The 17,519-nt window shown below is 41.0% G+C and overlaps 1 protein-coding gene across 11 annotated transcripts in view; it reads left to right on the forward strand.

Moving 5' to 3' along the window:
• Positions 1-16,648, forward strand: part of Enox2 (ecto-NOX disulfide-thiol exchanger 2) — a 260,352-nt gene extending 243,704 nt beyond the window's left edge. For 10 of the 11 annotated variants that reach the window (XM_035450053.1, XM_027433459.2, XM_035450052.1 and 7 more), the window contains 5 exons: positions 1,854-2,035; positions 4,291-4,398; positions 8,227-8,335; positions 14,177-14,262; positions 15,525-16,648. In XM_035450053.1, the coding sequence (XP_035305944.1) occupies positions 1,854-2,035; positions 4,291-4,398; positions 8,227-8,335; positions 14,177-14,262; positions 15,525-15,656 (617 nt within the window). In that variant the 3' untranslated portion in view covers positions 15,657-16,648. The remainder of the gene's footprint in view (positions 1-1,853; positions 2,036-4,290; positions 4,399-8,226; positions 8,336-14,176; positions 14,263-15,524) is intronic. The other variant, XM_035450051.1, reaches the window with a different exon arrangement.
• Positions 16,649-17,519: the final 871 nt, after the last annotated feature.

Consider the following 17,519-nt stretch of genomic DNA (forward strand, 5'->3'; position numbering starts at 1 on the left):
CACAAATTCTTTCCTCAACCATGTGAATCTACTAATGGCCTATCAGTGGTCTTCTGCCTGTTATAGTGCTTTTGATTACTAGTTTTTCTACTCTTCCTTAGAGTTTCCAATTCTACTTTTATTATTCATATGTTCTTCTCATTTGCCTATTGTCACCGACATCCTTGCCATGCATAAGTCAGTTTTAATGTGTCTTTGTGTTCTGAAACTGGTCTTTCCAATTTATTAGTCCTTATAAATTTTTGTTAAATATCAGATGCTACTATTTGGATATAATGAACTCTAGCAAATGGACCTTAATTTGTGTAGAGGAGACAAGGAGACACATTTGCCCGTTCTATGATTAAGTCTTACTTGTTTAAGAATCGTATGTAGCCCTGGCTATGGATCACCTTGAAGTTCAACTCCTCCTGCCTCTACCTCTTGTGTGGTGGTATTAAAGGTGTGTGCTACATGACACTGGGATTGAACCCAGGGCTTCTTGAATGCCAGGTAAGCACTCTACCATCTGAAATGACATCTCACCCTAAGTCTCAGTCTTTTGATAACCCTGTACCCATGGACAATGGACTTCACCAGTGCTTCTCAAATTTGTTTCTAGGCCCTTAGCTGGAACAAGATGTCTGATGAGGTCTAGATCAGTGGTTCTGAACCTTCCTAACGCTGTGATCCTTTAACACAGTTCCTCATGCTGTGGTCACCCCCCCCCACAATAAAAATATTTCCATTGCTACATTGTAACTTAATTTTGCTACTGTTATAGTGTAAATATCTGATATATAGGATATCTGATATTCGACCCACAGATTGGGAACCCGCTGATCTAGAGTTAAGTATCTCCATTTATTCAGTTCATTAATGCTCCTTTAAAACTCCAAAAAGGTTCTAATAAAATACTTTTTCCTGGGGTTAGGTGTTGTTAAGAATAGAATGTTCTGGCATTTCAAACTTCAAAGCTGTTCCTTTCCCTCTGTGAAGCAGAAAGAGGTTTTTCTCTGATATTCACTGGGAGGACCTAGTAGAGCTACTAGACATCACACACTTTGAGAGTTTTTAACTCACAGGCTTGTCCACACTGAGCCTCCAGTAGTTCAGTTTGTTTCTCTACTCTAGCACTGGTTCCCATGAGGATTTTTGCTCATAATTTTCGGGCTCTCTAAGCTGTGATTTATATTCACTTTCTCTGTCTCTAAGTTATGGAGTTGTTTGCTGAATAATCTCAGCTCTCTGATGAGAATAAGAAGAGTTGTTAAGACAGGCTTGGTGGCACACACCTTTAATCCCAGTACTTGGGAGGCAGAGTCAGGCCACTTTCTGTGAGTTCAAGACTAGCGTGGTCTACACAGCAGGCTCCAAGCCTGCCAAGGCTACAGGCCAGCCTGGTCTACATAGCAAGTTCTAGGCTAGCCAAGGCTATAAAGAATGATCCTGTGTCAAAGAAACAGTTTTTTGTTTTCCGTTTGTTCAGCTTCCTACTTACTGTCAAGATGGAAGGGAAATGTTTTCATATACAGAAAGCGGAAATGTTATATTATAACAGTGTTCCTATCACTTGCTCCATTTCAATGAAAGTATTGGGTGGTGCTTGCAAATGGTTACACTTCATTTGGAGTGTGAGCCACAGTAGCCACAGTGAAGATATTTGTGTATTGAAATCCCGTTTCATTGATGAAAGCAAGACTTTCTGGTTTTGTGTCCATCTTTCACTATCATGAACAACTAAAACTGACCTCAAATTCCTTATCAAGCTGCTTTTTCTACACATTGATTTAAAGTGCCATGATTTCATAGCACTCATGTGTACCACAAAAACGTCTAAACATAAGGTTTAACATTTTCCACTGACTGTTTAGCCTTAGTGTCACAGGCAGAAGCTCTGAAGGAGGAAAATGACAGCCTCCGCTGGCAGCTAGATGCCTACCGGAATGAGGTAGAACTGCTCAAGCAAGAACAAGGCAAAGCCCACCGGGAAGATGACCCAAACAAGGAAGAGCAGCTGAAACTTCTGCAGCAAGCCCTACAAGGGATGCAACAGGTATGTGCAATTTGTTTTCCTGTGCCATTTGGAAGGATGGCATCAGCTCTTCATTTGCAAAGAGATGTGCTGAAACAGATCAGAAGTTACCTTAGGCTATAGATACTGCTAAGGGTCTTTAATAGAGAAACCTCAATTACTTACATAGGATAAAATGTCAATCAGTAAGTATTAAAACAACAAAAGGTAGTTAGTCTTTTAGAAGAAAAACAAGCACCTCACCCTTGATTTATATGGAAATGGGGACCTTGTAGTAAGTATCAGTGCTTTGGGATTGTAATACCAGTTTGGATTTTATTTTATTTCACAGTAATTTATATGAGTTTACAAGTGCATAATTCCAAGTATAAAACGTAATGATTGGGCTGGAGACTTGACTCCATGATTAAGAGCACGTGCTGCTCTTGCAGAGGATTAGTATTTGTTTCCCAGTGCCCACGTTGGATAACTAACAAGCACCGTTTCCTTCAGCTTCATGGTATCCGATGAGCTCCTTTGGCCTCCATGGGTGTGTGTGTGTGTGTAATAAAAAATAAAATGGCGGTCGGGATGTAAAGAAACAAATAAAAAGAATGCTAAAGATTCATTTGAATAAAAAGAAATAATTAAATCCAATGAAAACTGCATTCAAATGAAACTTCATGAATAATAACAGGTGCTCAATATTTAGAAGTTTGTTGTGGCCATCACCACAGAAAGACTCCAATTTAAAAGCTATCAACACCTCGTTTCACTACAGAGAAGGACTAGTGCTTCTGAAAAAGGATATGATCATATTCTGTCATGACAGTCTACCAACCACCTTCCTTACATTTTAAATTGCGCAGTACATCTCAACTCTGTGCCTTGAAATTATCTAGGGCAAACTAATTGCTGGTTGGAAATTATAAATGATGAACAGAGAGTCTATTCTGGCACTAGCATCCCTGTGTTATTACTTCTGTCACCAGTGTCTTGCTAAGTGACAAGTATTATCACATTAATATTTCACCTTTCCCATTAGCAAAATATGTGAAGTAATGCTTACCTTCCTTTTATTGTCATCACAGAGTTTAATTAGAATACATAAATTATATCAGAGATCTTTCTACCAAAAAAAAAAAAACTTTCCCTGTAGCTACCCTTCAAAAGGCTTTGACAACATACATTGTACCTTGTTTTTAACTGATGGTCTTTTGCAAGTCGGAAAATATGACCTTGGAAACATTTTTATCATTGTTTCTCTCTGCTTACCTTACTTTTCAAACCATTACACGTAAGAACAGTTCTGTCACTTATATGCAAAGGTCTCAGCAACAGGTCTCTACATCGTAAAAACTAATTTCATTCATTTTGATTTTCTCCATTGGGAAAATAGTACTATAACCAAGGAACAACATTTGCCCATTTTATTTCAAAAGGTTTATTGTAAATATGGATTTAGGCAAAGGAATGTCAGGGTTACCTGGCCTGGTTTTAGATCTAACTCTGCTATCTGAATGGCCTTAGGAAAGGTCACATGAATGAATGCACGTGAGTCCCCTAGCACAGTGCTTAGTACATACTGGAGATTCAGTACATAGTGTGCATTGCCATTACTGATAACAATAAATCCAGTTCCTTGGCTACTAATATGGAAACTAACATAAAATTTGGATTCATAACTATATTACCTACACGGTGTGCCAGATGACTTCACAAAAATGGTTTTTCCACATTAAGTTCATGCCTCCACAATAATAAAGATACAATTTGTACAGTATTTACTGCATGCTACCCTAGGGCAGGGAAGAAGACAAGTGATTATGTTCATTAGCTTCTCTGGTCCTTTATAAAATATCAACAAGTTCAGAAGAAATATATAAGAACCAGATTTTTAGTGTAATTTTTTCCATTTTACATACCCACCCAGTCCCCCCCCCCCCCGTCTTCCTACCTCCCTCCATACCACCCCTATCCACTCCTCAGAGGTAGTAAGGCCTCCCTTGGGAAGTCAACAATGTCTGGCATACCAAGTTGAGGCAGGACCTAGCCCTCCTCCCCCATCAAGGCTGAGCAAGGTATCCCACCATAGGGAGTGGGCTCCAAAAAGCCAAAGAACCAGAATTTTAAAGAGACAAAAGTATCTTAATTTTCCCAAGATTCTTTTTGTGGGAAAAATGCTACTTGCAGAGGGAGACATGAGGCTAGTCTACCTAATACCTCACCTCAGCCAGGAATTGTGCAGGAAGTGTAGCCTAAATGAGTGGTGTCATTATCTGTACTCTTTCATGAAGCATCTGCTCAAAGTCCAAGACGAGTACAAAAAGAAAGAAGCTGAACTTGAAAAAATCAAAGATGACAAGTTACAGGTGGAAAAAATGTTGGAAAATCTTCAAGATAAGGTATGTGAGCCCTACATCAGTCTTTCCCTCCCCTACACCCCACCCCCATCTCCCTTTCAGTGATAATGAAAATGCCCTAGAAGTTCCTGCAAATACCACTTGTTGGGAATCAAAAGTCCCCCTCTGTGGTGATTCTTGTATCAAGCGATCTGCTTTTAAGTACTTAGCATTTCTAAACAGTTAGGGTTAGGAGACCATAGGGAAATGTTGCTACTGGCTTGCTCCCCATGACTCACTCAGTTTGCCTTCTATGCAGTACCAGGAACAGGTGTCCAAAGGTGACACCACCATGCAGGGGGCTGCTTCCTCTCACATCAATTATTAATCAGGAAAAAGTGCTCTACAAATTTTCCTACAGGGAAATCTGATAGAGGCAGTCCCTAATTTGAAGTTCCATCTTCCCAGATGAGCACACGTTTAACTGAACATTTCACCAAAGCAGAAATGCAGGTAGAGCATTGACACTTTTCCCCACTCTACATAATCAGGAGCAGCCATGGTCAGAGTAACAGCCAACACCAACTCAGGCATGGTGATACACACCTGAACCCAAAGCTTAAGAAATGGAGGCAGGGGATCAGGAGTTCAATGTCATCCTGACCTACACACCAAGATAGGAGCCAGCCTGGGGTACATGAGACACTGTCTCAAACAAACAAACAAAACAGCCAACACCAAAATGGGGGGAGCCTTGTAAAGAAACAAGGAGACACAGTTTTCTAAACCCAGATAATAGCAACAAAGAAGGAAAGGTGAACTTAATCAAATGAGAGCCTGCTGCATAAAGAACACAGTGACGACACCTAAGAGAGTCAGTTGAACCTTTGATTCATCTGGGCATCACAACCATGAGTCAGGTGTTTTCTTTTTGATGTGTGAAGTCTCCCGAGGTCTGTGTGTCCTACCTCTCCAGTCTCACATGCCTCAGTACTCAGCTGAAGTTATACTCTAGCAAAACAATGACTTATTCACCAGAACTGCCTGCTGTGGGTATTTGAGAAGGAAGAGAACACATAGGGGCTTGGACCAAAAGTCCAAAATCAGCAATGGCACAGTTCTGCAAGAGCTATCCTGATGATCTTCCTTGCTCAGCTCAGGAAGATGGAACACATCCTGGCCCTGGGTGTGTTTACCAGCATGGGGATGTGCCCCAGAGAGCCATTAGGAACTGGCAACCTTGGTGTAGTTGAAACAAATGATTGAAGATGTTTTCTTTTGGAGGCCATTTGCAATATGCTTTTAATTCTTCCACATCATAAAATCAACTCACTTTCCACTTTTGTGGGTGCTATTAAAGAAATGAGCACAATCCCAGAGAAATTCATTTATCAAGCATTTAATTGAAAAGTACCAATGCTGCTGCACTATCAGGACTCTCCTCATGGTATCCGACTTTCTAAATTGTCCCAGAGCTGCAGCATAGCTCCATTTCTCTTCCTGTATAAAATGCATTGTGCAAACAGAAGACCCTAGATAGACAAGGGCCTATACAGCTGCTATCACACTAACCATCACTCTTCAGATTGTCATTACAAATTGACTTAAGCACATTTTTAGTTTAGGCTGCTTTCTGCTTTGTGGAGAATTTTGTTTAAAGAAACAAGAGGTCAGTTGGCACAGAAGCAACTTGTCATATTGTACCTAATGACAAGTGTTTCTCATCTCGAATTGAATATACCACAAATGACAGCTAAAGACAAGAGAGCCAATTGATAATCAGGAAACAGTGGGTCAGATTTTTTTCCTGTTGTTTCAAGCAAAGCTTTTAGAAGAATTCGTGACAGATCATTACAAGCTGCTGTTGTCTGTGGAGCTGATTTGTGACCAAACATTTCAACCTGAAACAATTAGGTTAGAAAGCAAAAGACCATCACATTAGACTACAAAATAATTTCAGCTTGAAAGGCAAGCAGTAAGTTTTGGTTATGAGGGCTCTGTTTGTTGCTTTTCTTTGAATTTCTTGACAGTAAGCCACAGTAGGAGCTATTAACAGTGTTTTCCAATATAGCAGTGTGACTTCTGGCTATTACACTGGTGGAAAGAACTACCTCCTTGAATCTTCTAGTGAAGTTCAAAGAAATAGGCATCCTCTAATATCCCTTATAATTTGTTAAATGCCAGCCATGATAAATTTGGAATCAGGTTCAGTTGAGGAACTGAATTTAGCCATTCAAGATGGCTATGACTGCTTAGAAAGTCTTAATATCTTAAATCAAACTCAATCCGTTAAGTGCCCTCACTTAATATGTGGCTTACTGGCCCACTTAAGGTTGGAAGTGCCTTGGAAGCAGAGGCAAAGCCCCTGCCTTAGAAATAAGCCAGTGCTTTCAATCAGTTGTGGCACAAAACTCATGTCTTGCAGCATATGCAGATCACTCACTTGGTTCCAAGGATGTAGCTAGCAAGCTTTGAAGATGCCTTTAAAGAGCACGGAAGTGCAGCCCTGCTGAGAGCTAGTGGAAGGGGAGGAGTGACAGATTATCTGAATCAACCCTGATCTGCCCCCACCCCCTGCCCAGCACTCCTGAGCACGCATTTCCACAACAGTAAAAGACTAGAACAGTGAGGTTGATGCAGGAATTTCTTTTCTTCCTTCATCTGAAAGCCCTTACTTCATCTATACAATATAGAAAGGCTTTTTTTACCCACACCCAAAGACAGAAAGATCCACAAACAGTATAGGAACACTTTTCAGATTCAGTGCCTGCCAGGCATGGATTTCACCTGGGTGTCTCATAAAACCAAACTGCTACACTCAGAAAAAGTCCTCACAACAAAGAAGGCAACTGACAATTGATACTTTTGTTCATGGTCATTTCTGACTATAAACCCAGAAATATTTTAACTGATGACAGAGAAGAGAAACAGAGTCTCTACTCTATAAGTAAAGGTTCTAATTTCTAGTCCAAAAACCAGCATTGATGATATCTGAGTAGACTGAGTACTTCCCGGGTTTTCTTTGCAGATGTGGGACTTAGCATAATTTGAGTATGGATCTAATGTTGGGGGGAAGGGGTATAAATGAATATAACCTGATGTGAAATGCTAACTCTCCTATTTCCATTTCCTAACAATGCAATCATAGCAAACTTACCCAATTCATCGTTTCCTCATCTGTATGATGGAGATAATACATGTTTAATAACATCTAGTATGTAATACACAGAAGTGTTAAGTCTCCTTCCCAAGATTATTTGTATAGAGGTAAGAATGATGAGGCCAGGAAAACAAAACTAGTGAAATTAAATGTTTACATTTTCTGCATTTTGAAGTCATATAAAGATGCTTTGGAACCAGTGAGATGGCTCAGCTGTTAATGGTACTTGCTGCCAAAACTGAAGAAGTGAGTTCAATTCCCAGGACCCATATGGCAAAAGGAAAGAACCAATTACAGCAAGCTGTCCTTTGACCTCCACAACTGTACCGTGGCAGGCGTGCACGAGCACACACACACACACACACACACACACACACACACACACACACACACACACACACACCAAATAAATGTTTTTCAAGGATAGTTTGGATTATGTGTGGTGTTTCTCTAATTTGGATTTTCAGTAATCCAAATTGGACTCTGTTGTTTTGATGGTACTATGTTGTTTTGGGGGATCTATTACTGGGCACAGTGGAATACACCTGTCGTCCCAGATCCTCAGAAAGCTGAGCTGGAAATATTACTTGTGTTTGGGAGTTACAGACTGGGCAACATAGTGAGAACGTATCTCTCATCTTTACTGAAAGTTATCTGTTGTGCAATTAACTGAAACCAACTCTTTGTCTAAAATGAGGTGAACTGACACAGGAAGCATGTTATTCCCGCAGGAAAACTGTGCTTCTAGACTGTGTGCATCGAGCCAGGAAGGTGAATACCCTCTTGAGAAGACCTTGACCATCAGTCCTATCAAATCTGAGCGTGAAGCGCTGCTAGTGGGTAAGGAAGCCAACACATACACAAAACCCATAAGGTACACAGAAAGACAGGAGGGGGCATTTGACATTAAAGTGTCTGATAAGTGTTATGAATATCATGGTCAAGAACTCGGAGTTCTAAAGGTGTTAGAGAAAGAGGGAAGAAAATAATTTTCATAAAAATTCTAAGAACAGCTCCAAGGCACTTCTGGCTCCTTGTTGCCATTGTCCATGTCAAGTGTGTTGAGGTCAGCATTGCACTAAGAGTGGTCAACTGGAGAAGCACGTTGTTTTTTTTAATCTCTCTTCAAGGAGAGAAGGCCCTTTCCCATTCATTCCAAAGGCTACTACAGACACTGTTGGGGAAGGAAGCTTTCCCAGATGAGCCTCTGTAGCAAGTGTGTGCCTTTCAAGTTCTGTGCTATTGACTGAGCCATTTTTATTCATGACATTTCTGACACTAAATGAGGGGATATCTGTTTTTACTTCTTGACACAACATAGGTTCTTTCCAATACTGCTTTTCCAACTCTCCAACACCAAGTATGTATCTGACTGCTTTATTCAATTCAATTCTAATACCAACTAGCTGAAGTTACATTCCACAGGCTTAAAGACTCAGTCTCCCAAATCAGCCCTCACTTTAGATACCAGGCTCAAATATCAGATCCCAAAATATGTTTATATTTTATTATATATATATATATATATATATATATATAGTATATATATTTAGTATATATATATTATTATATATTATAAACTTTCCTTTTTAAAAAGAAAAGGCTTATTCGGGTGGACAGTTTTAGAGTTCCACTCCATGATTGGTTGGCACTATTGTGCTTGGGGTCCTGCAATAAGGCAGCACATCATAATCAAAACATGTGGGAAGATCATTTACCTCATGGCTGCCATGTGACAGATGAGAGAGAGGCTAAGAACACACAGCCCTTTCAAATGGCATGCTTTCAAAACTGTCCACTGGGCCCTTACCGATTAAAAGTGATGCCACAGGATGGGGACTTATCCTTTATCACATGAGCCTTTGGATAGCGCTCTCGATCCAAACTATAACACCGAGTTCCACACTCAGTCCTCTCTGGCTATAAAGTCAGGAACTTCCCAGTACCCCACCAACCAAGTTCTGTAACTTGTTAATACAAGTCAAAGGACTCTGAGAAGTACTTGACTTAACTATTGCCAGCATGTTGGAGAGTAGCAGTTCTCAACGTGTGGGCTGCAACCCCTTTGGGGGTTGAATCACACAGCACAGATATTTACATTAAGATTTGTAACAGTAGCAAAATTAGAGTTAAGAAGTAGCAAAAGAAATAATTTATACTTGGGGGTCACCACAACATGAGGATCTGTATTAAAGGGTCACAGCATTAGGAAGGGTAAGAACCACTGTCTAGACCATCCACATGAGGAACTGTATTAAAGGGTCACAGCATTAGGAAGGGTGAGAACCACTGTCTAGACCATCCACATGAGGAACTGTATTAAAGGGTCACAGCATTAGGAAGGGTGAGAACCACTGTCTAGACCATCCACATGAGGAACTGTATTAAAGGGTCACAGCATTAGGAAGGGTGAGAACCACTGTCTAGACCATCCACATGAGGAACTGTATTAAAGGGTCACAGCATTAGGAAGGGTGAGAACCACTATCTAGACCATCCACATGAGGAACTGTATTAAAGGGTCACAGCATTAGGAAGGGTGAGAACCACTGTCTAGACCATCAACATGAGGAACTGTGTTAAAGTTTCACAGCATTAGGAAGGGTGAGAACCACTGTGTAGACCATCAACATGAGGAAATCTGTATTAAAGGGTCACAGCATTAGGAAGGATGAGAACCACTGTCTAGACCATCCACATGAGGAACTGTGTTAAAGGTCACAGCATTAGGAAGGGTGAGAACCACTGTGTACACCATCAACATGAGGAACTGTATTAAAGGTCACAGCATTAGGAAGGGTGAGAACCACCGTGTAGACCATCAACATGAGGAACTGCATTAAAGGGTCACAGCATTGGGAAGGGTGAGAACCACTGTCTAGACCATCAACATGAGGAACTGTATTAAAGGGTCACAACATTAGGAAGGGTGAGAACCACTGTCTAGACCATCAACATGAGGAACTGTATTAAAGGGACACAGCATTAGGAAGGGTGAGAACCACTGTCTAGACCATCAACATGAGGAACGTTTTAAAGGGTCACAGCATTAGGAAGGGTGAGAACCACTGTCTAGACCATCAACATGAGGAACTGTATTAAAGGGACACAGCATTAGGAAGGGTGAGAACCACTGTCTAGACCATCAACATGAGGAACGGTTTTAAAGGGTCACAGCATTAGGAAGGGTGAGAACCACTGTCTAGACCATCAACATGAGGAACTGTATTAAAGGGTCACAGCATTAGGAAGGGTGAGAACCACTGTCTAGACCATCTACATGAGGAACTGTGTTAAAGGGACACAGCATTAGGAAGGGTGAGAACCACTGTCTAGACCATCAACATGAGGAACTGTGTTAAAGGGTCACAGCATTAGGAAGGGTGAGAACCACTGTCTAGACCATCAACATGAGGAACTGTGTTAAAGGTCACAGCATTAGGAAGGGTGAGAACCACCGTGTAGACCATCAACATGAGGAACTGTATTAAAGGTCACAGCATTAGGAAGGGTGAGAACCACTGTCTAGACCATCAACATGAGGAACTGTATTAAAGGGTCACAGCATTAGGAAGGGTGAGAACCAGTCTAGACCATCAACAGGAGGAACTGTATTAAAGGGTCACAGCATTAGGAAGGGTGAGAACCACTGTCTAGACCATCAACAGGAGGAACTGTATTAAAGGGTCACAGCATTAGGAAGGGTGAAAACCACTGTCTAGACCATCAACATGAGGAACTGTATTAAAGGGTCACAGCATTAGAAGGGTGAGAACCACTGTCTAGACCATCAACATGAAGAACTGTATTAAAGGGTCACAGCATTAGGAAGGTTGAGAACAACTGGTGTAGAGGGTGAAACCCAGGAATGGAGAGTTGGAAGAGATACATATGGCAAGAAACTAAGAGGAAAGGAGTCAGGCTTCTATACGATTTGTGGGCTTGCTATGCTACTGTACCAGCATTTTTCTGTGTTCCCCATCTGGATAGCTCTCTGATCTCCATCATGTCTTTATGGAGGTTTTGTTATGTAAGTTTGGTTTTGGGGGTAGGGAACCTAACAGCTCCATACACTTATTATGTCTTACCCTTACTGTTGTGTTGGCCAGTCCCCACCTTGAAACTAGTAAAGCGCTCCCAGCCACCTCTACTATCACAAGTAGAATCTAACTAAGCTAGCAACAAATGCCTGTAATCTCAGCACTCAGAAGACAGAATCAGAGGAATTTCAAATTCAAGGCCATTCTCAGAAAACAAATTACACTGAGGCCAGCAGGGAACCTTCTGCCAAGCTTTACCACCTGAATTTAATCCCAGAGACTTACATGATAGAAAGAGAGAACTGACTCTTGCAAGTTGCCTATGGCCTCCACTTACTTAGTGTGGCTCAGCCCACACATGCATGTAATACCTCTCTCTCTCTCTCTCTCTCTCTCTCTCTCTCTCTCTCTCTCTCTCTCTCTCACACACACACACACACACACACACACACACACACACACACAGACACAATAAGTAAATGTGCGATTAAATGGGTTTTTTAAAGGGCCCGTGTACCAAGAACTGGTACACATTATATTATATCACATTGACAAATTAACTCAGGAAGCTGTCAATAGTGTGTTAGACTCCGTTGTGCTCTGATACAGTAAAAGCCAGAATTGCTCTTACTACCTAAAGAATTCCAAGTTGTACACTTAAAGAACTGGGCAGCCATAGCTGCCCATCTTGATGACTGTATCTGTTTGCTGAGATTCAGCTCTTCCGTCTCCTAATTGGACAAGCTATTACTTACCTCAAAGGTTGATTCCAAGTATTAACATAACTATCCCAGGTCACTTCACGCAGGACAATAGTCTACCCTCGGTACAAGGAAAGCAGCTTGTACTTCCAGTACTAGTCACAAATGCTTGTTGGCTTCATGTTCCATTTGAGAGCTAATGGAAAATTAGGGTTCAAATTATTTGGTCCTCTAGCAGGGGTTGGTTAATCCAAACTTCCTTTCAGGATGTTGAGCCACAGGGTAACTGTATCCCACCCTCCAAAGCCATCTATGCTGCTCAGCTTCTGTATATTTTGAAGGAATATCTGTCTTTTTTGGCAATGGGTGTTATACTCTGATATAAAGCTCTGATATGTTAATAAAGATGCACAGGGGAATCTGCCATTGAAACTTAAAAAAAAAAGAACTTGGCAGCTTTTTAACATTTTCCAACTCAAAAGTTTTTAACCAATTGTCATGGTGACAGAGGAGTATTGGGGGGAGAGAGAGGAACTTCTCTGTAAATGGATAGTCTGAGAGGAAAAAAAGACTCCTTTAAATGACTGTCTCTTGTTTTGCTTTTTAAAGAACGTAGTCTTTAGCTGATGGAGAAGTCTGCTTTTTAAAATAAGTTCTTTGAGTGAATTCACAAAAACTTATTAGTGTTTTTAGACCTCTGAGCTTATTTCTTAGCATTTGATACTTTTCCTTAGCTATGACATTTAGACTTTCTTTGAATATGGACTTTTTCCCTTCAGAACTGAAGTTTTTCAACTCAAATCAGAGCTTAGAAATTCAATTTACCTGGTCATTTAAGAATAAAGTAATGATAAAAGTAGTAGTAGCCCTTTTGAACAGATTTTGTGACTAACCCTGATTCCTCCCAGATTCTCCCGGCCCACCCTTCACCATCTAATATTTGGAAGGGTTTCATAAAAAATAATTGAATTTCAAGGTATAATTTAAACTTGTGCAATTCTTTGTCAGCCTCTGAAAGGACAGAAAAATTCTACTTTCTAAACCAAATCAATTCTCACTACTATTTCCTGGTAGTTTTCAGGAAGCTCAATCCTAGAAGATCTGATAAAAGGAAATGAATTCACCAGCATTTAAAAGTGAATCTATACAATTTTTGAACAATTTTTCTAGTTGTTGCCAGTTAAGTATTAGAACAATGAACGTGTCATCCATAAGAATGAAGACAGTGGTTGTGGCTGCTTCTCACCCCAGAATTAGGTAGGCTGAGGAGGAATGTCCTGGGCATCGCTGAAAGCTGGAAAGTGCTCTGAGAACTCTGCTGTAGGAACACATTTGGGACCCACAATGCACAATGTCAGTGACCACTCATGTCAGGGGGAAGGAAATGTCTGGCTTTTCTTTCGAGAGCAACTCACAAAAGAAAGCCCCATATAATCAGCAGATTCTTCTGTGTGAGGAGGTAGGTTAATATGGCAAAGTAGGTGATGTGTATTTCCCACAGACATTCTTAATTCCTAAGAGCATGAAGTCTTATTTAAAGACTGCCAAACACCCATCATGATCTGAATTCTAATATTCACATCATTCTCAGTGATGACAAGTGATGGGAGTGACCTCACACGCCAGCTTCACTATGTGTGGTATATCACAGTGAAAGGCAATGAGTGGTAAGAACTGCTCAGTTCACTTACCTGCTCTACCACTTGTCATCTATGTGCTGAAGCTTTGCCTTGGTGTTCTCATCTGTAAAATGGGGCTTGTCAGTACCTATGCCACAGGGTTCTTAAATCGACTAAATGAGTAAACTATATGCAAACTTAAAATACTGCCCAGTATATGTATAGTGTGCGTATGTACATTTTGTCTATATGAGTTCATTCACTGTAGAATCTCAAGGAATTCCATGCTGAAGTGTAACGTCTGGGGCATTGTCTCCATAGGGATTATCTCCACATTCCTTCATGTTCACCCATTTGGAGCAAGCATTGAATACATCTGTTCCTACTTGCACCGTCTTGATAACAAGGTATGTGGGGAACTCAAATGGAGACAGAAGGATGAAGGCTTCTTTCTGTGTAGGTGACCTTACTTTCTTCAAGCATAAGCAGACTGTATTATTTATGGCTCTAAGCAGTTTCCCTGACTTCCAGTCTCATTGTGATTTGCTCTTAGAAATGGTGTCTTTCTGTGCTAGTTTGCCTAAAACTGGGCAATTTCCTGAGACTTGAGACTTTTGGTGCTAAAACGAAGGAAATTTCATGCAAACTAGAATTAATTGGCTAGCCTACTCCTGAGCTACATCTTAGAAGAGTCTAGCTTCCTTTTCTTGATTTCCATGAAAGCTACCAAATAGCTAGCAAATTAACCACTATTTTCTCTATTACCCATTGGACATTTGTCCTGGGCTTCTAGCCATCAACACATTTTGATTTGTAAAAGTGGAAATCTTATTCCAACTACCCCTCCCACCATCACTGCTGCCATTGTCTACCATGAAACAGTCAAGGAAGGTTCATAACTGATGGAACAATATGCTGTGGGCTTCTGGAATGCTGATTGGGTAGCTGCTCACAGCTGATCTGTAAGCCATTTATCTGCATGTTATCCTCAAGGCAGGAGCTCACAGATCTCATGAAGTGAGGGCAAGTGTTAATTCCTAGAAAGTCAAGGATACTTCATAGCAGCAGGGGCAGATTCTCATCTCCTCCTTGGAAAAAAACAAGCTCACAATACGTTTTTTTCGGAAGCAGAATTTAGTTAAGTTTTCCTGTAGGTATGTGTCACTGTTTCACAAAACTGGGCCTCCTGGGAAGTGCCCTTGAGTGTGGGTTCCTGACATTATGTTGTCCAAAATATTAAATTAGAGAAACCTTTGTCATCTTAGCAAAGGCACTGGCCATTTGGGAACTTTGTAGCTTCAGTGGACCTGGACATTTATCCCCAGCACTGAGCTGCCCTCATTCAGGTAGGTACATGCCCAAAGTTCTCCATGCAACCGACACCAGCTCTTGGCAAGAGCAGTTCAGTGGACTGTGTCTGGTGGTCCCAGAAGACGAACACTGTTGTCTGAAAACTGCTCTAGCAACACACACAAATGCACAAGGCCTGATAGATTACCCTGACACCACCCTAAGTATGTGCGCGCGCGCGCGCGCGCGCGCGCGCGCACACACACACGCACGCACGCACGCACGCACGCACGCACGCACACACACACACACACCCCAGCAGATAGCCAAGGGTTTGGAAAAATGATTCTGATTGGAGGATGTCCTCTCTGTCCCGCAGATCTGCACCGGTGATGTGGAATGCCTCATGAGTAGACTCCAGCATACCTTCAGACAGGAAATGACCGGAGTTGGAGCCAGCCTAGAGAAGAGGTGGAAATTCTGTGGTTTTGAGGGATTGAAGCTGACCTGAATCTCTTTATCTAGCAATTTGGGATCCTGAAAATAAATGTGTGCTGGACAAGCTTAGATGTGATTTTGTATTCTCAGTGGTTTTCAAGTGGACATTGCTTTCAATTTGTCAGTTCATTCCTGAATATCTTTTAAGTTAAAATAAGGATCCTAGAACAGCACCTCAAGCTACAGGTCCTAAAAAGAAATTGCCTCAAACCTCAAGTGCTGTAAATTCCTCCTATTTCTGGCAATTGGTCGTCTTTTCTTATAAGTAGTATTGAAAAATTCCTGAGGCTAAAGAGTATTTGGAATGTTTTCAGTATCTGTACTACTGTTGTAGACCTTGTACTTTTTCAGCACTGTTAACTGAAATGTTTTGGTGATTTGTGCGTGGTTTGTGTTTCCAGATTTCTTGTCCCATGTTGCTACTTGTACAAAGGAATGAGAGGAGTATTAGGACCTCTCTGTAACTGCCATTGTCTCTCTTATCCACAGTAAACAGTAAATGAATTATCCATCAGTGTCTTCTACAAGGTGCTTCACCAGTTCACCTTTAAAACAAAACAGCATGAACTGTGGCTTTTTGTAAAAATACTATGAACCAAAAGTCAACAAACGTTCCAGTGTTATTTTCTTCAATAGATAAAAGTGTTTCCGAATTTTAAAACAAAAAATCTAGATGGATTCACAGAAAGTCTCCAGTGTGACTATTGTGTTTGTGCTTTTGGGGACTACTTGTAAATAGTCTGCTTTTAAGAGAGGGCCTGGTTAGTTTTCTATGAATTGAAATGCAGTCAGGCGTGGGCACACGTGCACATATTGGCAGAAGGGATTTATTTTAATAGTCCATTCCCTCTGGTCTTACAGTCTTGGTCCCTCTCTTCCTGCTGTTAGTGTTGAATTGCAAACTGTGTCCTGCTGTAAATACTGTTTACTCCATGCTGACTCTTTGTAAAGAACTGATGTGAGTATTGAATGTCATGATCTCATGAATAAATAATTAACAAGGTGTGTGAGGCTTCCTGCACATAGGGCAGCTCTGCTCAGAATGCTGACTCAAAGGGATACCTCTGCTTCCGTTGTGCCCATGTGTACATTGCAATGGCCTCGACAACTTTAACTGGACCATTCACGAAGTCCTGCTTGGAAGGAAAAGAAAAGAGCATAATTTGAGGCTGTTATCCTGAGGTAGAGATTGTCTTTAATATTTTTGTGGTGGTGATGGCAGTACTTCTAATTACACAAGCATGTCCTCCCTTGAGTTCAGTTGAAAGTGATAGATTACACTGAGTAAGCCTAGCCAGTGAGAGTATTTCCTGAAAATACTTCGCAAATAAGATGTGAGTAGTGGTCAAAGATGTATTTTTAAAATACAAATATTCCTTTTTATACCTCAGCTTTGTGTTACTTTTGAATGGCTCACTTCCTATGGGATTCTTTAGATCATTTCAGGTTCCCTTTGAGTTACCAGGGTGTTGGAAGAAGATGCCAAACTTGCTTGACAACTAGAAATAGCATTCCACAGCAGCCCATTCATCTTGACAGTTGGCTTGCCCCTTAAGCACCCCACTGTGGCCCCAGCAGGAAGCTAGAGTTATTTTTACACTGGCTTCCTCCCTGGAGTATCTCTGTCATCAAGGCTGCTGCTCCACGGGGAAGCTTGGATTCATCTGCCTCAGGGGCTCCTGAAATATCTTCTTTTTGACAATAGCTGTAAAATCAAGAGAAAATTTCCACTCATCACTTATTTCTTAAATAAGTTAAATTAAATTAAATTTCAAGGCAATAGTTGCCATACCTAAACACCCCACTTAACTTCTCTTATTCTTATTTCATTTTTTTTCCTTCTTTTCTTTTTCCTTGAGTCAGGGGTCTCACTATG

This window comes from Cricetulus griseus, chromosome X (assembly GCF_003668045.3).
Source record: "Cricetulus griseus strain 17A/GY chromosome X, alternate assembly CriGri-PICRH-1.0, whole genome shotgun sequence".
NCBI classification, from domain to species: domain Eukaryota; kingdom Metazoa; phylum Chordata; class Mammalia; order Rodentia; family Cricetidae; genus Cricetulus; species Cricetulus griseus.